Source organism: Chanodichthys erythropterus, chromosome 23 (genome assembly GCF_024489055.1).
Source record: "Chanodichthys erythropterus isolate Z2021 chromosome 23, ASM2448905v1, whole genome shotgun sequence".
Lineage (NCBI taxonomy): Eukaryota > Metazoa > Chordata > Actinopteri > Cypriniformes > Xenocyprididae > Chanodichthys > Chanodichthys erythropterus.
In genome coordinates, this window is record NC_090243.1 from 31,812,142 (window position 1) to 31,839,193 (window position 27,052).

General features: G+C 36.3%; 1 protein-coding gene across 1 annotated transcript in view; it reads right to left on the reverse strand.

Annotated features, from left to right (window-relative positions):
• Positions 1-537: 537 nt before the first annotated feature.
• Positions 538-27,052, reverse strand: part of ofcc1 (orofacial cleft 1 candidate 1) — a 64,446-nt gene continuing 37,931 nt past the window's right edge. The window contains exons 6-9 of the mRNA XM_067377704.1: positions 10,408-10,590; positions 7,858-8,052; positions 730-844; positions 538-611 (exon numbers count right to left, since the gene is read on the reverse strand). Of these exons, the coding sequence (XP_067233805.1) occupies positions 538-611; positions 730-844; positions 7,858-8,052; positions 10,408-10,590 (567 nt within the window). The remainder of the gene's footprint in view (positions 612-729; positions 845-7,857; positions 8,053-10,407; positions 10,591-27,052) is intronic.

Consider the following 27,052-nt stretch of genomic DNA (forward strand, 5'->3'; position numbering starts at 1 on the left):
CTAAATAGTGTTAAAATAACACTAAAGCAGAGTTAAAGTTAATGAGATAATTAAGCAATTAATTAAATAATGGTTGTGCATTAGTGATGAACACCTGCTGTTAACAAGCAGAATCACTGAAGAAAAGAGAAACACAAGAACTACAACTGACTTCAGTCACAGCCTTATTAATCGCCCAATTATCTCATTAACTCTGATTCAGTGTTACTTTAACACTATTTAGAGAGGGACCATATGTACTCTGAGCAGAGCTGATTTAACTCTGGGGATTTTACTGTGAACCCTGTGTCACTGCATTTAGTACAAAATATCAAGTAGAAACTGCAAACAAATGCTGTCAAAGTTTTTTTTTTTTCTTCGAATTGTATTTGAAAATTACTTTAAATCTGGTGCTTTGTAGAGTTTTAGTCAGTTCCCCTCAAGTTTACATGTGTCCTAACAGAGAAACATAGGTGTATATATGCAAATGTACTGTAAAGCACCCTTGGGTTTAGAAAGCCATTTAATTTATTTATTATTGTGTGTGGTTACTTGAGGTTATGGGCTGGGCTCTTTAATTCTATTACTTGAGTCACAGGCACTTCCTCCAAGAGGCTCAACCCTGTGCGATCCTTTAAAACACAAACGATAACAATTTTAAAAAACATATAACAACTTCCATCACCATTATATATAACGGTTTATCTTAATCCACATCCATTTGCATCTTGGTTTGGTGTTGTTACTCACGCCAGGCAGCTTTTTTCCTCTTCCTCACTCTGAGATGTGTCACACTCTTCATCCTCTCATGTTCCTCATGCAACTCTGACTTCTGAAACTCTTTACTGTCAGAATCATCCATCACCTGTAACAACACAACAAACAAAATTTTCAAACAAATTATTCAGATTTGCTTTGTAATTTCATCTCAATGTAAGAAAACGAATTTATCAAAAGTTATTCAAAACTATTTAAGTTATTTATTATTTTTCCACAATTACCATGTATCCACATTGAAAGTGCAAGGACTACAGTGTCATCTGCTTCCAGTTATTTTACATTTATTACAGTCCATTATGCTGCTTGATTTTGCAAACTGGTTTTTGTTTTCATATTACAGCTTATTATAGTAAACAAACACACTGGCTTGTAGTACAGATAGTTTTACCATTTACTGCACATTGTTCTTCATAGTAATTTGCCTACAGTGGCTAATGAATCAGAAGTCTCACACATTCACAGGAAAGTTTTACTTCATTGTTGTAAAATAAGCTGGATATTTTGTCAAAAGTTGGATTGTTGTTGGATAGAATTTAACTAATTTCAATACTTACAATTTTAATTATGTAGACCTTTAAACTAACCTTTAAGCTACAGGAAACTGTATTAGTTAAACATAGCAGCCAGAGTGGTGGAAACAATAATGGGCAACAAACAGAATTATGTAACATTAAAAAAATATATAAAATAAATTGACACATACAACAAAATGATCTTTTGACAATTTTGGGCCGTATCATACACCCGGCGCAGTGTTTTTTTTGCTAGTATCAGCCCGACGCAGTTTTCATTTTCACGTCATGCACCACGTTGTTTAAATAGCAAATGCATTTGCACCCATTTGTGCTCCCATGGGCGTGCTGGTCTGAAAACGAGGTGCGTTCAGGCGCATTGTTGGCGTACTGTTATTTTGAGGCAACTGAAATAGACTGTACCATTGACCAGTTGAAACCTGGTCTAAAGTTAATGGTGCAGTATAAATAAATATACCCCATTTGAAAAGTAACATTTTAAACAATATCACAATGAACACAAAAACAATTTCCAAAATGTTGACAAGACTAAGTTTAATATCTGTTTAACATATAACATGAAAGTGAGGTTAATAATATAACTTGGATTACACATTTTCCAGTTTTACTCAAATTAAAGTGATGCAAAAATTAGTACACCGCACAACAAAAACTAGTACATCTAGTACTTTGTATGGCCTCCATGATTTTTAATGACAGCACCAAGTCTTCTAGGCATGGAATGAACAAGTTGGTGACATTTTGCAACATCTATCTTTTTCCATTCTTCAAGAATGACCTCTTTTAGAGACTCGATGCTGGATGGAGAGTGATGCTTGTCCCTTCAGAATTCCTCATAGGTGTTCGATTGGGTTCAGATCAGGAGCCACTGAATCACTTTCACCCTGTTTTTCTTCAGAAATCCAACAGTGGCCTTAGATGTGTGTTTAGGATCATTGTCATGTTGGAAAAGTGCACAACCACCAAGGGCACGGAGTGATGGTAGCATCTTCTCTTTAAGTATAGAGCAGTACATCTGTGAATTCATGATACCATATTGATGGCATTATGCAGCTCCCTGACACCAGCAGCACTCATGCAGCCCCACATAAGGACACTGCCACCACCACCATGTTTCGCTGTAGGCACCATGCATTTTTCTTTGTATTCCTCACCTTTGCGACACCATACAGTTTTGACCATCAGTTCCAAAAACATTTATCTTGGTCTTATTACTCCAGAGTATAAAGTACCAGTCTCTAGGTGGGCTTTTTTGTGCCTGGGCTTTAGGAAAGTCTTCTTTTGTGGATGGCACCCATGCATGCCATTCCTCTGCAGTCTGCGCCATATTGTGTCACGGAAAATAGTCACCCCAGTTTGGCTTTCTACTTTAGATAACTGCAGTGAACTTGCATGCCGAATTTCTTCATCCCTTCTTATCAGAAGACGCTCCTGTTGAGGTGTTAACTTCCGTGGATGACTTGGACGTCTCTGTGAGATGGTTGCAGTTCTATCTTTAAATTTTTGTACCACTTTTGCTACAGTATCGTGTTCGTGTAATTTCGTGTTCATTGAGATATTGTTTAAAATGTTATTTTTCAAAGGGGGTGTAGTCATTTACGCTGAGCACACACATATATATATATATATATATATATATATATATATATATATATAGTTATTTAAAAGAGCGCGTTAGTTATACATGCCTATAGGCAGGTGCACAACGTGTGTATACTCGGCTTATTACACAGAGAAGGACACACAGCAGCACACAAACATGCCAAGTATTAAAAATAAAAGGATTACAATGTAAAAGATTATTATTATTATTATTATTATTATTGTTATTATTATTATGTGCATAAAGATAAAAATGCTTTGGTGGAATCTGGCTTGTCCCGTAGATGGTCTGCTCGCACATAAGCAGTTCTGTTTGTTTGCTAGAGAAGCGTTCAGTTTTTGCGCTTGCAAATTCCGCCATGTATATAGTGAATCCGCCATTGACATGTTATGCCCAAAACACACCCATAACTCATTAAAAGAATAGGGACAACCCTTTTAGACCATACGGCAACCATTTTTCCCGTCCTTAAACAAGCAATTGGATTCGGACATGCCCTAAGTGCACTTGCACTGTACGCTTTAGACCATGCACTTAGATCGTTAAAATAGGGCCCTTAGTTTCACAGGGGAGTGCAGTTCAGCACTGCACAAATAGAAACTAAGAGAATAGCAACTTGTTCCTTATTGTGGCTGGTTAGGACAACATCTCAAATGAAATAACTTTTATCACATCACAACTGGCTAGAACACTGTGCAAGATAACTGTTCAATTCACATAAGTAAGGACATGTATGCAATATATTTGAACGATGTAGCCCAGTTAAACGAGAACAAAAAGTTAAATTTGATTAGTATGGTTCTTTTTTTTTCCTACTTTTGCAGTTGACTTCATGGCATATGAGACATAGTCAAACAAACAAAGTACAGTGATTATAAGCAGACACGAGAGGAGGAACTGAGGTCATTTGTCAATGATTCTAGCTGCAGGATTATTTTAAAGGTTAAATATTTAATATTCAAATGCTAATCTGGGTCAATGTGGCTTCAGTTGGCTGTCCTTAGCTCTGACTCATAAATGTGAGCTCAACAGAAGGACTTTAATGGAGAATCTGATACACTATTATCCAAATGAAGATATGACACATAAAATGTCACGATTCTTACCTCATTGCCTGCACTGGGAGCAAATGATCACCCCAGGTTAGAGAAGAGGTCTCTGGAAATGCCTTGGTTCAATAGCACACTAATAACACACTGAATTAATGGTACAGGGGTGACTGGGATGGACTAGATGTCATAAATGCTATACTTCAGGTTGTGAATCAAAAGTTCAGTTAAATAAATGGTTGTTTTCTCTAGCAATATTACTAATGAGTCGTAGTCAGTAATTGGGACATTTATTTATTTTTATTTTTTTATAAAATTTAACTTATGAAACTCCAATACCATCATGCAAATACGGTAAAACTGCATTACATCATACATTACAACACAAGTCTATATATCCTTATAAAAATTTTAGATTTTAACTGAAAGGTTGAACTAGGGTATTTAAAGGGACAGTTCATCCCAAAACGAAAATTCTGTTATCGTGTATTTATTCAGTCACTTTAATCAGTCCTCTGAAGATACACAATCTCTTTATATGATGAACAGATTTAATTTAGCCTTTTATTCACATATAAACATTGATCAAGACACATACATAGAGCTAAATAAATATGGTAATTGGAAGCTCAACCTTACTAGCTTGACATGCGAGAACAAAACTTCTTGGTTCTCATGCATCAAACAATCACATTTACCTTTCATTTACCATATTTGATGTGTTCAATGTATGCGCGTTGATCAATGTTTATATGTGAATAAAAGCCTAAATTAAATCTGTTCATCATATAAATAAACCACTTTGGATTTATTTGGATTTCTTTAGACATCTCTTTATGAACTTTTTGAACAGTCAAAGTTTATGTGGAATTGACTTTCAATAGAGGGACATAAATCACTTAGATTTCATTAAAACATTTTCATTTGTGTTTCAAAGATGAACGGAAGTCTCATGGGCTTGGAATGGCATGAGTGTTAGTAAGTAATGACAGTTATCAACGCTTTAAAAACAAACTAAATTGTTTTAAATGTTGTAATTTTATATAATTAATTCATAATTAATTCATTCTTGTCACATTTTCCATTTTTGCTGTTTTATGAATTGTTTCACTGATAAAGTAAACGTTTTGCTGAGAAGCTATTAATACAAGCCTATAATACAATTTAACTTTACAAAATAACTTAAAAAAAAAAAAAAAAAGTACTCCGATCTGTGTCAATAAACAGCATCATACACAGTCTGCCCCGCTATACTAATGTGTTATATAACATTATTATATAAACTTTTTTTTTTTTTTCTGCGGGAAAAAGGGCACTGTTCAATAGTTTTTCTGAATTCAAGACTTTAAGGTTTGTGTCATTTCACTTGAAAAGAAAATGACCCTGAAAATTTTCATAGGAGTAACAACTAACTCCTGTTTCTTTAAGGTGCATAATAACCACTGTGACACTAAATGTATCTGTGTTGTTAGGCAAAAGTAACTAGCATTCAATCATTAGCACCTTTCGATACCAGATGATTGTCACACGGCATCTATTTAAAGAGTTAGCTGCATTCAAGGACAAACAAAAGACACACAGAAACACAAACAGTGCCGCATGCTTCAAAACCTCAAAAGCCACATGATAAAAACAGGCTGGCAAAAGTGAGTGTGTTTAATGCGTGCTGGGTGCTCATCAGCGGTTTTGCCGAGCATTAATAATTTGTGCAGAGGTAATACTCAAGCTGTTGGAGCTGTAGTTGTGCATTTTTAATGGAAGTTTTACAGAAGTGGCGGCAGGCTTCACATATGCTGCAGACGGCATATGGGAACAAGAGATGATGCAGCACAGTTGGCCAGAGCGCCGCTTTCTTAGGCCGCAGACACTTAAACACTAGCCCGAGAGAAAAGACACACGCTCACGCACATAAACCTACTGCCGTTTTAGCACGCGCCCTAATGAATCCACACACGTTTATGTCCAACGCCATCTTGTTTCCACATATGAGGCGGATGTTGGCCCAATCGGAACTGAAGAAGTTATTGGTGCTGCATTCAAATCTGAGCTATTATCTGCCCAATTTGTAGTTACTCAGAGAGCGGTAAACATCTGCTTAAGTAACGTTTGCTTTTAAAGCATCTCTAACTTTAATAGAAACATCACAAGAGCCTCATAAAGTTGTGGTAAAATTGCAACTGATTTAACTGCATTCTTTTCTGTTGCATGCTGACAAAGCTTATCTTCATTGAAACCTAAATCCCCTGCAGTGATGGGTTTGTGCATAGAAATATATTTGGATCTAATCAACTTCAATGGTGTAATACAATTTGTAAATAAAATGTCTAAAGAAATAATGAGTAGATGACTCCAATCCAGTGGCGTGGACATGGGCCCACCCAATCAAAATTTGGTCATTTTCCAAATAGATGTATGAAATTATTTAATAAACAATAATAATTATTATAATAAATGTCTATTCACGCTATAACTGTATTTATTTAGTAAAAAAGAATGATTAAATGGAAGTTTTCATGGTCCTGCGGTTTACTAGTTTTCGCTCTCCCTATAGTTGCATATGCCTGTCAAAATGAAATGTTAAATATGATTTGTCAGTTTATGTCCACAATGTTATCTTTATGACGTAAGGTTGTAAAACTTGTAATAGTAAGATTTGTGCATTTGTGGAGTTTGAACATGGCGAAGCCAATATCAATCAGTTGATACTTCAAAAAGCCTCAATTGGATATCCCAATTGCACTGCTGCAAGAAACCAAGTCTAGCAATGAATCCGGGCGGTTCTTTTAATGCAAACTCACAGATACACTTGATTATGATGAGATGATCTCCATTTTTAACTAGAAGTTCCAACATCCAATATTGCAGGAGGATATGTATAGGTAAGTACAAACATTTTCTTAATGTTTATAGTTAAAAATTCTAAACATTAGTTCATATAATGTTTATAGTGACATACTTGATAGAAAATCAGAAGATATAGAATATTCAACTTGATTTTTTAAAAGTCAATTTTAATATAATTTACTGTAATTTAAAATGACTTGTGCAGCCAATTTGATTATTTTTGATTAATTTGATTTATTTTAAAGCAGCAACAGAACTTAAGTTTTTAAGTTGAAATAAGTGGAATTTTGTGTTGTTTTGAAACTTTGAACTTGAAACTGTGCTGCTTTATATTTTTTTCTTGTTAATTTGGCATGCAGTTTTCATACTCTATGCTTTGCCCACACCCTTGAACATTTCTGCCCTTGGCCCTTCTCCTATATCACTGTTTTAGAAAAAGCTGTTTTATTTCAATTCAGCAGCAGATATTTTGTGTGGTTGTTCGACTGCTTATTATACACTTAAGCCCCTTTCAGACTGTCAGTCTAAATCTGATTTTTGTGCATATTTGATTGAAAATCGATCAGATTTAGTAAGTGTGAACGGCAAAAAATGCAACAATGTGGACAGTCAATAATTTTATATCAAATTCCCAATCAGATACACAAATAATCAGATTTTGACTGACAGTGTGAACGGAGCCATACTGTAGCTGTTTCTGATTTAGGTCATGATGACATGCAAAACATACTTATAAAACTTTTTTTCTTGTAAATATTCAAATATTCAGATATTTCAGTACAAATTTCAATAAAACTTGAGTAAAAAAGTACAAATTCCCAAAAAATAATACTAAAGTGCATACTGAAATATTTTAAACCCCCGCTCATATCCCAGTGTCCAACAGCTTGAGTTTTTCTGTGCTCAAGTATATTTGTGAGAGCTTCTACTGTACATGTGTAGCTGTATCTGTAAATCTTCATGTCACTTTGTATACTAGACCTTACTTCTAGATGAATTTTCAGAACATCAAATAAAACTGATTTCAATTTATTTTATATTCTAGATGTTATTAAATTACATTATATACATTGAGAATTAGTAGATCCACAGTGCTGTCTGGGTGCTGGCATGGCTGTCGCATGTGCCCTGGGGTGGGCGGCACTGATGCTATCAGCTTCTTTCGTGTGTCAGCCTGCCCACCGCCACACCCATCACACACTCCAGATATGGCCTGACACTTCCCTCTGCTGAGCCAGCCACAAACACTATACACAACCCCCTCCTAAAATAATCAAAGTCACTCAGTGTGGAAGTCCACATGAAATCAAATAAATAAATAAATAAACAAATACTTTCTTAATACGCACTCTTATTGTGCAAAATAATCATTAACATTTCATTATTATTCATTAACATTCAATATTATTATTGTTATTATTAATATACTGTTTATAAATTATGTAAAAAAAATGCCACCATGTGCTGAATTAACTGCTTTTGTACGGAAAATTCATATAATGCATCAACGGCCTGAATGCTAACATTTAACATGAATTAATGAATAAACGAATGAGTGAACAAACAAATGAATTAATACATGCATGCATACATAAATATATAAACAAATGTTTCACATTACAGCAGTAAAATTGGTTAGGAATAAAGCTTCCATTAATTAAAACCAAAGACTGATTCTGCTACATTTTTGGGCCTACAGATGTTTTTTGGTCAAAATCACAACACCTTTGCAAAAGTGATTTTTAAATCTGGCATATACAGAATTGCTATTTTTCAATGCTGGTATACAGAATTTGGTCTTCAAAACATTGACAAAGTTCAGGAATTTTTGACAGCTTCTCAAGTCTGTTGTTTAGTATCATCACTGATGTGTTTGTGTTTGCAGCTCTTCAGGGCCACCCCTCAGACTGATAAATATGTGGCGCATTCGGTGGTGCTCTCATCAGTCACAAAACAGCTCAGGACGCCATTAACCGACCGCACTGCCTGCAAGCGAGCTGTTGACACGCATGCAGCATAAATCTGCTGTTTTTGACACGGAAGTTCTAAAATATTAATTTTGTTAGGATGATCCAGGTTGTTCTCGGGGGGGATGGGAGTTAATTCATGTGCTTGCAGTTGTTACCAAGCAGAATCAGTGGTACATTTAATTAGACAGCAATCTGGACGGCAGTCTGCGCCCTGCTGTTCCACTGCATTTAATAACGTGTAAAGCCATGGGCGGAGGTTAGCGAATATATCCCATTATAGATTCCTAGATTATCCAAAGTAAGAAAGAATTAGCACCTAGTCCAGGTGTGAGGGATACATTCATTAGCGATATGCATTGTCTGCCTGTGGTGAAGGTGACAATACCCTATTCTTTACACTCTTTAGCTCAGTACTAAAACCAAGTGAGAGGCAAATTTTTTAGGCATCATTAAACACACTCGGACAAGAAGACTTTTTCACAAGGTACACAGTAAAAATGATTTTTCGAAGTTGTAAATAAAACAAATATTATATGGATACATTTTACAAGAAAACACCATTTCAGTTTTTTTCTAATTCAAAATTTCAAGTTCAGTTCATTGTGTTACTTGCTGTTGTAATTGTTTGTGATATTTAGTAGCAATTTCTGAGTGAAAATAGTTTCCACACCAAAACAGTATGCTGGCATTTTAGATTGTTTTGGCTAAAACCAAAGGAAGAATTGTTTGTATCCATCACAGGTAAGACAATACCAGAACGTATTGTAATGAACAGTGAGATGCTGGGTGGTCTAGAAAAAATATATATTCATTTAATACTGAAAAGAAAATGTTATGTATTTTTCTGTATTATGTTGTTAGCCAACAAAACATGCTAATGTCAGGCTCAATTGTGAAATGATTCTTAAGAGACCGCAACATGAGGAGCTACATTTGTGTTTTGTGCATATAGAGCATTCTGAGTTTGTCATTTAAAGGATTTGTTCACTTTCAAATTAAAATTTCCCGATAATTTACTCACCCTCATGTCATCCAAGATGTCCATGTCCTTCTTTCTTCAGTCGACAAGAAATGAAGGTTTTTGAAGAAAACATTCCAGGATTTTTCTCCATATAGTGGACTTCAATGGACCCCAAAAGGTCAAAATTACAGTTTCAGTGTAGCTTCAAAGCGTTCTACACGATCCCAGACGAGGAATAAGGGTCTTATCTAGAGAAACCATCGCTCATTTTCTAAAAAAAAAATAATAAATTATATACGTTTTAATCATAAATGCTCATCTTGAACTAAGTTCTCTTCTTCTTCTCTATTAGATTTCCAGCAGTGTAGACGCTGCTAAGTGTATTACTGTCCTCCACAGGTCAAAGTTTGAACTAATTGTTATATACTTGCACTAACATATTGTCGCATTATCGCATAGAATGCTTTGAAGCTGCACTGAAACTGTAATTTTGACCTTCAACCGTTTGGGGTCCATTGAAGTCCACTATAAGGAGAAAAATCCTGGAATGTTTTCATCAAAAACCTTAATTTCTTTTTGACAGAAGAAAGAAAGACATGAACATCTTGGATGACATGGGGGTGAGAAAATTTTCAGGAAATTTTAATTTGAAGTTTAGGTTTAAGATTCTGCCATAGAAGATGCCCACCTCTATAATAGCTCCATCAGGTTGTCTTAGGAAGTGTCTGTAATGTTGGCGCAGGCCGCTCAAGTGCAGTGTGTAGATGGATATATGGGTGCTTGTCTCACATCCTGTAACGGGCATGCCTACAGGTGGTGCCAATCCTCCCAAAGGCTCCTCCTCTGTCCAGACGTAGTCATACACTGCCACCTAAGGAGACACATACACCACCCACACATACACACATCTTATTAGAGATGACTAAGGTATATATACTGTATTGTGGTACCAAGTACTAACACAATTTGCTGAGTTAAAACAACACTGGACCCCATTGATTTTCAACTGTTCTGCAAAAAAAAAATATATATATAAAATATATATATTAATATTTTTTTTTATATATATATATATATATATATATATATATATATAGACAAAACATCTTTTGTCTTCCACAAAAGAAAGAACGCTATACAATTTTTTAAGGACATCAAGGTGATTTTCAATTTTGGGTGAACTATTTCTTTGATGTAAAATTGGTTGTCTTACATTTTTATGCTGCATGCATTGTCAACTCAACCAACATTACCAACCAACATTATTTTGTTATTTATAAACTACTCCCTGAACTATGCACTCCACAAAGACATACATATGTGCATTTCAAAATATGTTTTAATTTCAACAGTTTTACATTGTGGATTATTTAAATTCAGGGGTGCAAGAGTGACAATATTTTTGGCCATGACCGTAAATGAATGAAAAACAGCTGGGAGAAAGAAGAAGAAGAAAAAAAAAAAAGATTTTTGTCAAAATATCTAATTGGTGCATTATGACTTGCAGTGTAAATGCATGCTATGCCACTGTCATTAATAACAGTCAAAAAACTAAAAAGTTGACAAGAAAAAAAAAAAAACTGCTCTTAATTTATTTCTGTTCTTTACTAAGCATTTAATTGCATAATTACTTGACACCATTGTTTTAATACAGTTTGTTCATTTGCATATTCCCTTTAAATAATTATATTTCAATTAAAGAGTGTTGAGTGACATATGTTTTGCTGTGATATCATATATCATATATCATGTGATATCAGGATTCCTGTTATCAGGATTCATGATATTTTACTGGACAACGCTAATGGAAAGAAAGCAAAAGATACACTACGACCGCACACTCATGTAGCTGCATGTGTTTGTGTGTGTGTGTTCAGATCAAGGGTGTATCTGAGTGCAACTGCATGCTTGCACGAATGCTTACCCTGACGCAATTACCTGCCCTACCTGCGGCCACAGTTCAGCGCTCACTGAGATGAATGCAAACCCAGATAGTTGACAGTAATGGCCTGTAATTTACAGCTGTGCTTGTGAAGTGATGAGCTCTGGCTGAGAGACACAGGAATGCAGCGTGTCAGGTTTCTGCATGACTCACACAGCCTCTGACCCTGACACGACACTAACACACAGCAGTCTATAATAACCTGCTTCAGCCTAATCCTTAAACGAGGGAAAGGAAAAACAGAGAAACTACTGGCCCGTATCACTCATTAATACTGGTGTTAAAGGCTATGCTTGGAAAAGCATGCTATTTGTACTATTTTTGCACAGTATGCAAATTTTCTCTATGCATGGAATACTCTGAAGATCTACTACATTACTACAGAGTGCTCAACTTGACCTTGCATTTCCAGTAGCGTGAATGGAACCAGAAGTGATATCACCCACAAACTGTGGATCCTGTTTACTTTGTGCAAATATATGTATATATTTGCAAGAAAAAAGTATGTAATCTGTGAAAATGTGAATAATTTTAAAATTTAGCTCTCTCTAAAATAAGAGAGATCAAACAAAAAACATGTTATTTTTTATTTAGTACTGTCCTGAATGAGATATTTCACATAAAAGTGTACATATAATCCACAAGATAAAACAAAAATAGCTGAATTTATTAAGCTGAATTGATGATCCACAACTGTTTTTTTTTGTTTTGTTTTGTTTTGTATTTTTGTGATGGTTGTTCTTGAGTCCCTTGTTTGTTCTAAGTAGTTAAAACTGAGCTCTGTACTCCAGGTCCCAAAAATTCATCTTTTCACACTGAGGACAGTTGAGGTACTCAGACACAACTATTAAAAAAGGTTCAAAACTTTTTGAATTTGAAGATCAAGGTAAATTGTAGATATTTAAACAAAATAAGAACAATTTGGACATCTTTGTCCTGTTCAAAAGTTTTCACACCCCCGAATCTTAATGCATTGTGTTTCCTTTTGGAGCATCAGTGAATGTTTGAACCTTTTAATAGTTGTGTTTGAGGTCCTCAATTGTCCTCACTGTGAAAAGATGGGTCTCAAAATCACAGTCACTGCTGGAAAGGGTTCAAATATGCAAAAGATGCTGGAAAAGGATTTTTCTGAAGAATATTGGGCAGTTTAACTGTTCAGGACAAACAAAAATAACCATCACATAACAAAAAAAACAAAAAAAAAAAACAGTTGTGGATCATCCAGGTAACGACACACAGCATCGGCAGATTATGCATCGTGTTAGTTTTCTTTATTTTGCAAAAAGCACAACATTTTGTTTTTACTGTGAGTGCACACAAATAAAAGTAGACATTCTATAGTTTCAATTGATGTATTACTTTTGTCTGTATGACAAAAAATGACAGAGTATTTTAAGTCGATTTTGCTGCTATGTAAAGAAAATCCAGCAAAACGTGTGCATTTCCCGATCCCTGAGTGTTAAGAAACAATGTTTCATAAACTTTTAAACGGGGTCATTTTAATAAATTCAGCTATTTTTTTTGTCTTTCAGATTATATGTAAACATCTTTTATGTAAAATATCTTAATCAGGACAGTAATAAATAAAATGTAACATGCATTTTGTATGATCTCTCTATTTTTATTAAAATTAAAATTATTCTAATTTTCTGCAAGTGGTTCACATACTTTCTCTTGCACCTGTATATATATGACCCTGGACCACAAAACCAGTCGTAAGAGTCAATATTTTGAAATTGAGATTTATTCATCATCTGAAAGCTGAATAAATACACTTTCCACTGATGTGTGGTTTGTTAGGATAGGACAATATTTGGCCGAGATACAATTTGAAAATATGGAATCTGAGGGCGCAAAATATCAAAATATTGAGAAAATCGCCTTTAAAGTTGTCCAAATGAAGTCCTTAGCAATGCATATCCACTCACAAAAATAATGTTTTTTATATATTTATGGTAGGGAATTTATAAAATATCTTCATGGAACATGATCTTTACTTAATATCCTAATGATTTCTGGCATAAAAGAAAAATCGATAATTTTGACCCATACAATGTATTGTTGGCTACTGCTACAAATATATCCATGTGACTTATGACTGGTTTTGTGGTCCAGGGTTGTGTGTGTGTGTATTCATAATACTGTAACATAATATTCATAATATATTATTAGTAATATAATATTCATAATACAGTATTCATAATAGTGTTTATTGATCGATGCATACACCATCCTGTTCCACATACTTTTTTATTAACAAATTGCAGGCAGTGTACAGTACTACACACTATGCAGTAAACAGTAGGCTAGAGTTTCGTTCTGAACACAGGCAGAGCTTTGAACATCAAAGGCTCGTGGGAGATTAGCTAGATGCAACAGACACAAACATACAAAATAAAAAATAAATAAATACTAGATGAAAAAAAAAATCAGATGTAGTGATTAAATCAGATCTTAAGTGTCTCAGCAGGTCTTATGTCATGAGGGATGGCTCTGATCCGTGTGTACGGGTCCCTTGTGTGTGTTGTACCTGTAATGCACTGCCCTGCTCTATTAGAGGAACACAGGAGACAAGCAGAGCGTGTAACATGCTATATAGGTCATGGATCTCAGACGCATTGGTGTGTGAAGATCACAGCGCCTCTCACCCAACTGGGCCAGCTTCACACTAGTGTCAGCACTGCTACACACACCCCCCTCTGACCTCAAACACACACGCACACTATACATATACTCATCATTTCTCAAACATATGTGTGAATGCGCTGTCACAGCACGTTACGTGCAAAGACTCACCATTCTTTTTAGGTCTGAATTCACTAACAAAAATATTAACATGCACTTTGTAGTGTCATGTATTATTTATTTATTTATTTATTTTTTATTTTTTTTAACATGAATATCATTCAGATAGACAGAATATATCAAAGTGCCACAATATTAGTGTTATTTATTTAACAAAAAAATATATAATATATTTAATATTACTATTTATTAGGTGCACTGAAAGGAATAATATTAATATACATCATCTGTGCACGAGGTAGGGCCTTAAAAACATCAGCCAATCGTTTACGCGATGATTGCCCCTCTGGCTTGTCAATCACTGCCATGACGTTCCTTGTGAGAGACGAGCGCGGTTGCGCGCTGCAGTAACTTTCCACACTCCACAGGCGCCGCATGCAATGTTTTTGTCAGGAGACAGGAGTAACAACTGCAGATTATGAGTTACCTGCGCTGAGTCCGACATAATGAATCCATGTTTTGGGAGGCGTTCCTTCAAAGGAGGGGGGTTGTTCTTATGCATGCGCTCATTTCAAAAACTCAGTAACAGTCTTTGGTTTCTGAGTCCTTTAACCTTTAACAACAGAGCCCAAACTATTAAATTCAGTTGCTATTTATTTTTAGATATAATAATAATCACTAAAGTGAACTAATATACTGTGGACACTAGATGACTGAGGTATGCCTGAGGTAAATGTAATGCTAAGTGAGATATTTTCAAGCCGTTTTATTGATGTCTTTCCGCGGTTGAAACACTGGTTGAGAGATTACATGTAAACATATTTATGCATAGATCATCTGTTCTTCTTCTGTGCTTTTTCCTGTTGTGGCAGTTAGCAAACAGCATTGCATTACCGTGTATGCCGATTCGGGACAAATACATTACACCTCTAATATATATATATATATTAGAGGGGTTGCACTACCACTGATTTCTGCTAGTCTATTTCTTATCAAAACAATACTCAAGTTACTCGAATACTCGTGGTTCATGCTACTGTAAGTGAAAACACATAGTTCTTATCAATAAATGGTTATTTATTCATAGCCTAATGCAACAATTACATAAATAAACTCTCAAAACATTATAATTATGATATTACATATTTTAATTTTCATGTAACAGAGTAAAGCCAAATAAATAGCTGCACGCAACATTTTAATCCTAACATTTGCGTCGTATATGCACACTACGGGCCCTATTTTAACGATCTAAACGCAAAGTGTGAAGCGCACGGCGCAGGTGCACTCAGGGCGTGTCCAAATCCACTTGAAATGGGTTGTCCATATTCTCTTAATGAGTAATGGGCGTAACGTTCAATAAACTAAGAGCGAGATGCACTCGCGCCTTGGCGGATTGCTATTTACATGCCGGAATTTGTTGGCGGAAAAGCTGAACGCTTTTCAAGCGAAGAAACTGATCTGCTCATGCACGAAGTTAAAGAGCGCGAGCAGATCATCTACGGGACAAACAGGATATAACATTATATATATTATATAATTATATATTATATAACATATAACATTATAAAATACACTGACTTATTAAACACACCGATTCAACTGAGGAGTTCAACGAGTGATATTTTGCTGAAATTACCTGTTAAGTGGCCAGTCAATCTTTCAGTCGTCTGCGTTGGATGCAGGCTTTCAAATAGCTCCGCGCGATCAGTCAGTTAATATGTGTGTGTATTGGCAAGATTGTTCAATTAATTAGCCAGTTTCGTTCATCATTATAAGTAGTAATAGGCTGAATTGAAAATAGGTATCCTAATTCTAATACACACAATGACTATTCATCATTACATTTTTATATTTATGTAGCCTATACACAATAATATTCTTTTACACTGTAATCCTTTTGTTTTTAATATTTGGCATATTTGTGTGATGCGTATCCCTGTGTGTAATAAGCAAAGTCAACGCGCACTGTGGACGCGCCCAGAGGTGCAGTTTCTACCAACGCGCTCTAACAAAAAAATATTGCGCCATTGACTTTAGACTTTAGACCAGGTTTGAGTTGGTCTATGGCGCAGTCTATTTTCAGCTCCTTAAAATAGCAATGTGCCGGCAATGCGCCTGAACACACCTCTTTTTTAGACCAGCACGCCCATGGGCGCACTAACTGGCGCAAATGCATTTACTAATTTAAGGACGTGGCGCTGAACGGGAAAACGCGAGCGGCGCCGGACACAAACTAGCAAACACACTTGCGCTGCGCCTTGCGTCGCATTGCGCCGGGTGTATTATAGGGCCCTACATGTGCATGGCTGCATGCATACAGTAATTTAATAATAACTTTTAATAATAACTTTAATACTTACCAAGTTTTAATAACAAGAACGAATAGAATCTTACTTCAATCAGCTTGAAAGTTTATAGACTAACACAAATCATCACCGCTATCGTCCTCTCCACACACGCAATCTTTGGTCGTGCTCATGGATCGCTGGTTTACATTTAGAAATTCAAGCGCATCGATATATATATATATATATATATATATATATATAATATATATATATACACGTATATATTACTATGTTGTACGCACAATTTACTTAAAATCAGGGAACAAATTAGTAAAACATGCTGACGTATTAGTAAGTCGTGGGAACTAATTTTTAATTGCTGGCCAATACCTTTTTTTCCCCCACGTCATGTGCAAGGCTCCATACGAGAATCAGGGTGATGCTAACATCAAGGTTATCCTACAAAAATATATCATCTCTGCAGTGATGTAGTGGACAATTTGGGCTGTTAAAAGCGCAATGAATACTCAGTCCAGCAGGTCTGGATGACCAATAAGACAAATGCTGAGAAGAAAACAGGACCTCATCCTCTGAGACTGCAAACACTTTGAGGGGTGTTTGGAAGAAGTCAACAGGCTCAGACAGGCCTGAATCCAGATTACCACATGACTCACTTTCTCTCTGTTTCTCTTTTCCCTCTTTCAGCAGGAAGTTTTTCAGGCCACAGCCGAGTTTATAAACTCAAGGTGACCCCTTAATTGGCTCTGTAATTACGACTCCTCTGGAAAAACATAGGTCTTGTCAGGCAGGGTCAGAGCGAAGGAGAACTTTAATTTTGTCGTGTACCCACGTCTTGATTTTCCAACTACTTAAGACTGTTGGCTAAACACAGGTCGGAAATTGAGAGTCATTACTGCACGTAATTAGACACATCTTAAATACAGAGTGCCTGGAGAGAAGGTCTGCAGTGAGCATTGTCACAGGACACATCAAACGTCATCGGAAAGACATCAGCGAGCAAATTGCAAACACTCGAAGTCTGTTCTCTGAACGATTCATGTGTGGTCTGGACAGATACTGAAGGCTCTGTTGTTTAGTGCTTCATATTACGTGACATTTCAAGTGCTCCTCTTTGTCGCTTTAGCAACATCTCGTCTTGGTTGTTTGCACCGAGTGGGGTTAATCTGCATGTGTAATTCCACTGTCAGAAATCACAAAGTCTGTATTCTGAGCGTTTCATGCACTGCATCATGGTTATTCCTTTGAACCTTTTCTTAAATGCAAGAATACTTGGCGGACGATTTTCTCCAGCACCGTCTTCACACTGGCGGTAAGTGCTTGACTCACACTCAATGCCTGGCTGTTCTCAGGAAACCCATCTGTGGGTTAAGCAGATAGCATTCAAGTGAGCTAACCTAATTCTAACCAATCAAGCTTCGATTTATTGTGGACGTCTGTATTCAGAAATCTGATAGAGTCCATATCAGTCTCTTTATTTGAATCTGGAGAGACAGCCATTGCTTCTTTGAGGACTATAAACATCAAACCATGTCTCCCAGCCGCAACATAAATTCAGATTTTGCAGGCGTTACGGCAAACGGACAGACAGGCGGGGGTCCGGGAAGTGAAAATGCGGGCTGGAGCTCCATTCCTCTCCAAATGAGCCTGTGCCTGTGCCCAAGCAAATGAGATTACACATCTCCATATTTGTAAAAATGGATATCCGAAATTTGATAAGCGCATTATTTAAGTGCGGGTGCATCCTCACGACAACCCTAATATGCTGGCCAGTGTGTACGAAAGCTGCTGTTTAATGGAGTAATAACTGCAGTGCCGAGTCATAGTCAGATGAGAGCTGCTTTTTAAATACTGACATAAAGAGCCAAATGTATTCAGTGATTGTAAATGGACCCAATTGTTCTTGTGTAAAACAAAATGCAACTAATTATACTGTAAAAAGTACATGTTCTATAGGGTGAACAAACAGTCTAACAACAAAATAAATGCAACCAGATAAAATCCACTGCTTACAAACATGTAAATATGCAAAGGAAATTCCAATATTCTACATCTTTCAGTAGTTTTGTGCAATTGGGTATTTTTCTCAATTATTGCAGATGAAAAAAAAAAAAAAAAAGAAAGAAAAAAAAATGGAAAAAGAAAGTTCTGCCCTAGTGTGTAAAATGCATTGCAACAAGCTCAGTAAAAAAATAAAAAATAAAAAAAATAATAAACAGGCTGATCCAATTAAAATGCAATATTTTACCCAAAATTGTACTGTGTATTTTAAGCTTATTAGAATATACCACTGTTAGCTTAGCAACATGCTAATGTCACATTCAGAAGTGCTATTTGTCCGGCATAGAGTTGCTACTGAAAAGCACTTCAAATTAGGCATTTGTGAAATTCTTTTTTCCTTTTGCAATGCAGCTTTAGACAGTAAGGCTTACTTTGTTTTGGATCTATTTCCTTCTGTTGTTCAGTGCATTGCGGTGACACATAATACAGCAAAGGCACATGATGCAAATAATGTTAATATATTTCAGTCAGTTTAACATATCCAGGTTCAGCTTTAATGATCACAGACAGTAAAATAAGGTGATGTTTGAGTACCAAACTACAAATTGAAACTAATATTTGGTAATACTTTATTTTGATGGTTCCGTTTGATTCTGTTGACTATAAGTAACTTTGCAACCTCATGTCAACTAACTCTCATTAGAGAATTATTAGACTGTCTGCTCAATATCTGCTAACTCTTTATTGTGATGGTTCCCCAACAGACATTCTACTAACAATAAGTAACTTCGCAACTACATGTCAACTTATTCTAACCCTAACACTACCAATCTACTAATACTCTCCCCTAAACACTTGAGTTAGTAGACATGTAGGTGCAATGTTACCTAAAGTCAACAGAATGTGTTAAAGGGACCATCAAAATAAAGTGAAACCTAATATTTTATTCTTTTTAAGCTGTATTTTGTGTACTTTTTTTTGTTCAAATGTAAAGCTGTCACCCTGTGAATCTCATTATTTTATAAATAATGCTCTGAATATGTATAATTAAAGACCTGAAAAGATATTGCCTCTCTAAATAGTTTCAATGTATTTACTGTAGATATTTTTCATAAGTAGCTTGTAGTGTAGCTCACTGCTTCTTAAACAATGTAGCTGAATTTCTTTAAATTAAAAGTGGCTTGTAGCCTGGCAGACACACAGGTTCAAAGTAGCTTTCCCAACGTAGATTTTAAGCTTCCTCTACCACTAGCATCTCTACTGTTTTTCTCTTGTGTTATCAAGACAAAACACAGCTGACCTTCCTCTTGCGCTCTACCCACCCGTCTCCCTGAGAGCAGTTTATATATAGTGCCGCTCCACCGCTGGAATCTGCAGCTTCTCAGTTCTGTCCCACTTGGCTTTAATTTACAGTGGGAAAATAATTAGAATCTCACTTTTGCGAAGAGTGGAGTGAAAATGTAAACAATGCTTCCCTGCGGGCGAGTGCTTCATCAAGTTGACAGGTGCATTTGAATGAGCCTGTGCGTGCGTGTGTGTGTGTGTGGCGGACAGCCTGGGTTATTTATGTGGCAGTTGCACATGGCAGGCCTGGTACAGTATGATGTGATGGGCAGATTACAGCAGAGGATCATGGGAGAGAGTAAGGCAGAGCTGCAGCTGGGGTTTGAACTGTAGGGTGAAAGTGGGGCCAAGTGAGGGCATCCAGGGGACAAGATACTGATATACTGGGTAAATCTGCTTTACAATACAAAAATAGAAAGTGGATGGCTGAGCTGTATAGCCTTACTATTTTCCAAAAATGAGTGAACTGTCCAATTAAAAAACTTTTAGGTGCACTTCAGATGTGAAAGGGTTAGTTCACCCAAAAATTAAAATTCGGTAACACTTATACCACTTATATAGTATAGGGAACACATATTCACTATTAACTATGACTTTTCCCTCAATAAACTCCTAATTTACTGCTTACTAATAGTTAGTAAGGTAGTTGTTAGGTATTGGATAGGATTAAGAATGTAGAATAAGGTCATGCAGAACAAGGCATTAATATGTGCTTAACAAGAACTAATAAACAGGCAATATTCTGGTAATATGCATGCTAATAAGCAACTAGTTAAGAGACCCTATAATAAAGTGTTACCGAAAATTCTGTTATTTATTACTCACCCTCATGTCGTTCCACATCCATAAGACCTTCATTCATCTCTGGAACACAAATTCAGATCTTTTTGATGAAGTCTGAGAGGTTTCTGTCTCTCCATAGAGATTCAATGCAACTCCCAATCCAAGGTCCAGAAAGGTAGGAAAAAGACATCATTAAAGTACTCCATGTGACTCCGGTGGTTGCGTTCTGAAGATGAACGAAGGTCTTACAGATGTGGAACGACGAGAGGGTGAGTAATAAATGACAGAATTTTCATTGTTGGGTGAACTAACCCGATATGAAGAATGTTCCAAATGGTAGGCAGCAAAAGTGTTATGTAGTAGTAGTTCTCAAGTGGTTGGGCCATGGGAGTCATATTTTCCTATGGTCATTAAGCCGCAACCCAATTTTTTAGGAATTTGACCCAATTCCCAACAATTTATATAATTAAAGTTCTGTAAAACATTTAATTTTATGCTAAACAAAATAAAGGGACAAGATGTGAGTCACCCAAATGAGTGTCGCATCTGTCTTTTTGAGTGGATAAAAGCCTGATGCCTTGCATAAAAAGCATGATTTTATTTGTAAGGATACTTAAATATGTACTCAAAGCTGTTCACTGTTTGTTTATGGGCAGGTTGTGGAGTCAGTCACAGCCTATTTCAGTTAGCAGTTCCCTCGCCGAACATAATTCAAACTCTGGCATATATATTTGCTTTTTTTTTTACAAATAAAATTGCCTTGCCTTGCCTTGCCTTGCCTTGCCTTTTAAAATCCAAGCAAATTTAATTAACAAAAATGGATACTTAAAGGGTTAGTTCACCCAAAAATGAAAGTTCTGTCATTTATTACTTACCCTCATGCCGTTCCACACCCGTAAGACCTTTGTTAATCTTCGGAAAACAAATTAAGATATTTTAGTTGAAATCTGATGGCTCCGTGAGGCCTCCATAGGGAGCAATGACACTTTCTCTCTCAAGATACTAAAAGGTACTAAAAACATATTTAAATCGGTTCATGTGAGTACAGTGGTTCAATATTAATATTATAAAGCGACAAGAATATTTTTGGTGTGCCAAAAAAAAATAAAAAATTGCCAGTCAACTTATTTAGTGATGGCCGATTTAAAAACACTGCTTCAGGAAGATTCAGAGCATAAATGAATCAGTGTATCGAATCTGCTGTTCGGAGCACCAAAGTCACATGATTTCAGCCGTTAGCAGTTTGACACACAATCTGAATCATGATTGGATACACTGATTCATTTGTGCTCCGAATCTTCCTGAAGCAGTGTTTTGAAATCGGCCATCACTAAATAATTCTAACTATTAATTCTAATATTTATTTTTTTTTGGCGCACCAAAAATATTCTCATCGCTTTATAATATTAATATTGAACCACTGTACTCACATGAACCGTTTTAAATATGTTTTTAGTACCTTTATGGATCTTGAGAGAGGAAATGTCATTGCTCCCTATGGAGGCCTCCCGGAGCAATCGGATGTCAACTAAAATATCTTAATTTGTGTTCCGAAGATTAACAAAGGTTTTATGGGTGTGGAATGACATGAGGGTAAGTAATAAATGACATAATTTTCATTTTTGGGTGAACTAACCCTTTAACATATACTGTTTATTCATTCAGTATTAGTCATATTCTTACAATTTATGTATAAGGTAAAACATGTAAACTTCTCCTGATTAACAGAATGGACATCATACCTGCACGCAAATCCTTCCCAGCTAACAAACAATGCTTGTAGTTTCTTATGCGCTTTATTTATAATGAAGTGATATACAGCGCACGCCATTGCACTTGCGCATACAATTGAAGAGTGTTCACTAACAGCACAGTATAGCGGCTGACAGGACAAGAAATTTAGTCTTTCTGAGGTGAGAGACTAAGATAATAATAACTATAATAACTTTAGAATAATGGCCTGGCAACATCTCACCTGACCGCAGATACTCAATCAGGACAACACATTTTTTTTTAGGAACTCTTTACTTAAACTGCAGCTGTGTTCTAATTCAGAGGCTGCATCCTGAGAAGGCTGCATTCGAAGGCTGATTGCATCACCGCGGTGTGATGAAGGCTGTCACAATTCGAAGGGTCCTTTAAATGCGGCTTCCAAATGTGACCGTCTTTTCCCGTGAAATGAAGGATACAACAGATGGATCCTTTGCAGTCTTGCCTACCCCAGAAGTCATTGTGCACCAGTGACGAAATTGCCAAACTACAATTTAAACGCAAGTAAATACTAATGATACAAATGTAATAATACAAAAACACATTTAAAGCAGTTCAAATGTTGACTTATATTCTACTAGGATGCGATTACACATAGTTTATATTCTTTATTACATAGAGAAATGGACCATGGTGTACATATTTAGAGTTTGTGAATCATGTTTTGCTTTAAGAAAGTTTAAAGTTTTTAAAGGAACACTCCACTTTTTTTTGAAAATAGGCTCATTTTCCAACTCCCCTAGAGTTAAACAGTTGAGACTTTTAGCATAGCTTAGCATAGTTCATTGAATCTGATTAGACCGTTAGCATCGCGCTTAAAAATGACCAAAGTTTTGATATTTTTCCTATTTAAAACTTGACTCTTCTGTAGTTAAATCGTGTACTAAGACTGACGGAAAATGAAAAGTTGCGATCTTCTAGGCTGATATGGCTAGGAACTATACTCTCATTCAGGCATAATAATCAAGGAACTTTGCTGCCGTATCATGGCTGCAGCAGTGCAATGATATTACGCAGCGTCTCTCACATACGTCTCCATGGTTGCAAGGCACGTTCCCTGTGCAAGCAGGGGCTCACGGGCGCTGCGTAATATCATTGCACTGCTGCAGCCATGGAACGGCAGCAAAGTTCCTTGATTATTACGCCTGAATGAGAGTATAGTTCCTAGCCATATCAGCCTAGAAAATCGCAACTTTTTATTTTCCGTCGGTCTTAGTACACGATTTAACTACAGAAGAGTCAAGTTTTAAATAGGAAAAATATCAAAACTCTTTGGTCATTTTTAAGCGCGATGCTAACGGTCTAATCAGATTCAATGAACTATGCTAAGCTATGCTAAAAGTGGTACCGCCAGAACCAGAGATCGGCTGAATGGATTCGAAAACGGTAAAACTCAACTGTTTAACTCTAGGGGAGTTGGAAAATTAGCCTATTTTCAAAAAAAGTGGAGTGTTCCTTTAAACTTTAGTCAGTGTATAATGTTGCTGTTTAAGCATAAACAACATCTGCAAAGTTACAATGCTCAAAGCAAAGGGAGATATTTTCTTTTAAAGGATGCTCTGTTTAAGGACTACAACAAACGGCTGGTAGGGACTACAACAAGCTTCTTCCCAGGTTGGTGAAATCACTAACCCTAAAATTTACATAAAGCCTGCCCCCGAGAACACGCAGCAAAGGGGTGAGGCCATGTTATTGCAATACAGTACATAAGACAAATGCAATAGCATGTCATAAAAGCAAGATGACAACATAAGTTATAACCATAATTAAGCTAAACTATACCTGTTCTATCTTCATGCAGCATATATTCTCTGACTCTGTAGGCATCTTACAACAGTTCCCACAGGAGCGATTTATATATTATCATGACAGAATATGCTAATGAATGACTTTAAGATATCCCACATCAGCTACATAAATTAAGCAACTAACCATTCAGAAACATCCTGTTGCATTCTACATGTTGACACTTCTTCTTGAGTCTCTCCATTGTCCATTGGTTTGAACATAAAAGGCTGAACAGTTTCTGACATTGTCAGTGAGTCTGTGTGAGGTAATTGGAGCTGCTGCTGCTGCTAATATGAGTTCTTGAAACTCCGCCCTCTTTTTGAGAGCAGCAGCTCATTTGCATTTAAAGGGACACTCACCAAAACAGAGCATTTTTGCTCACCCTCAAAAAGTGACAAATTTAACATGCTATGAAAAAATGATCTGTGGGGTTCTGTGAGCTAAAACTTCACAAACACACTCTGGGGACATCAGAGACTTATTTTACATCTTGTAAAATTGGCATTATATGACCCCTTAAACTTTCAAAAAAGTCCAGTACAAACATTACTGCCACTCATCAACTGCAAGAACAATCCTCTGTAGGCTAGACCGTCCCATTTAAACAACACTCGGTCTGACCTTCGCGGCCTTTGAAGGATGCAGCCTATGAAGTCCGAGTCCTTCAAAAGATGCAGCCGCTGAATTGTGACACAGCTTGCATCTGACACAAGTGTCAAAAGCTTTCACGCACGTCTTTCAAAATGAAAGTCTCGCATCAGAAACACATTTAGAAGTACGTTTGTTGTTTTTTGTTGTTTCCATTCTAAATGGTTAAATTTCAAGAAGTGCATGTATTCTTCAGAGAGAAAGCAATTACATAATGCATTGTAGCGCTCAGTGCAACAAAAAATAAATAAATAATTCCAGATAAAGTCAAGAGAAATACCACTCAATTTAGCTAAAATTATAATGACCTAGTTACATCTAATTCTAATAATAATAATAAAATAACTATTTCACATAATATTTGTATGTGGTATTATTGTTTGTGATTAATATAGTTCGTTTTTGCAACATGTGCTAACTTATGAATTTTAGTTAGGATGTTCCCTTAGTAAACACCCCCCATGCAAATACATGTCAACTTATTCTACTAACACTAACAGTCTACTAATACTCAAATAATGCTCTACTGAGAGATAGTTGACATGTAGGTGCAGTGTCTTTTTATAGTCAACAGAACATCTAAAGGGGACCATCAAAATAAAATTTAACCTTCCCCTATTTGGGACTACTTTCAGAAACCGACTGTTGCACTCTATAGTATACAGTACTGAGGTGATATTGACTCCATGTAATTTTTCTGAATAGGTATCTCTGGCTGCATGTTTATTTCATGTAGAAATGGCAACACATTTCAAGCAGAGACTTCTGGATTACTCAGATATCTCCTGCACGTAGAACAAACATAGCTGCGCATTATCAACGCATACATGGTGGAGAATGTTGTTTTTGTAATTAGGGCAGCATAAATGTGCCTGTGGAATGGCTCTATATCTGCCCTACCGCTCCCAAAGAAATGACAAGCAACTGCTGAACATCAGAATGGGCAAAGTGAGTCATCTCAAGACCATTTGTATTATTTATTTAATGCTTGTTAGCAGTGGACAGTGAGCGCTCTTTTGACAGCATAACTCATTTACCTCAGTAAACCCATGCTAATGTAACACCAATCTACTGTGACGTGTGCTTGACTGAAACTGGGCTGGTAGAGAGAATTATAAACTAAACGGGCATGAATATTTAACTTCAGACTCCAAGCAGAGACAGATAAAGAGGAGATAGTATCTGAGCTCAGGATAATCTGCCCCATGCATCTGCATAATTCACTGTTACTAATCTGCTTTTATAAATGCTTAAAAAGCCAATTTAATCCATAAACATCTCCGGAAAGGAGATGGCGACTTGCATGAAGCACTGATGCCTGGAAGTTAAACTTTTTCGAGGTTTGTTTGGAGGGGAGAGAATCAAGGATATTTACACTCATACTAATCCGGTTTTGCATACACCAATCTGCTCATACAGTGACTTAAGCATCAGCACAGACACTAGTTAAAAACCTAGGCCGATCAGAGTTCATTTGGGTTAGATTCATTTGGGTTTCAATTTACTGATTGGATCATCAACAAACAAAAGTGAGAATTTTACAATTTTATAAAAACAATTTTTATAATTTTACAAATGTATATGCATTTGTATGATGTGACTCGTTCAGAAATATATGATTAGAAAAAACAACATAAGCATGAAGTAGGGCTGGGCGATATATCGAATGCTTTTGTCACACACATTTCGATCTGAATCGCCGTCGATATTGAACGCGATATTGCGTGGCTTGTCAGTTAACTACGGCTCTGTCTATTAAATGCCGCTCCATTTGAAAGCAGGTGATGGCGATTTAGCGGTAATCAAGGAACCGGCTTTACTGACGAAATGCGCGTGACAAAAGCATTCGATATATCGCCCAGCCCTAGCATGAAGGTCCAATCCTAAACTTAACTGTCAGTGGGACACGCAGATGAGGCTGCACAAATTCATACAAATTAGCCACCAATATGCCAAAGCTTAGTTATGAAGAGTATGCAGAATATTCTCCTAACTAATTTATA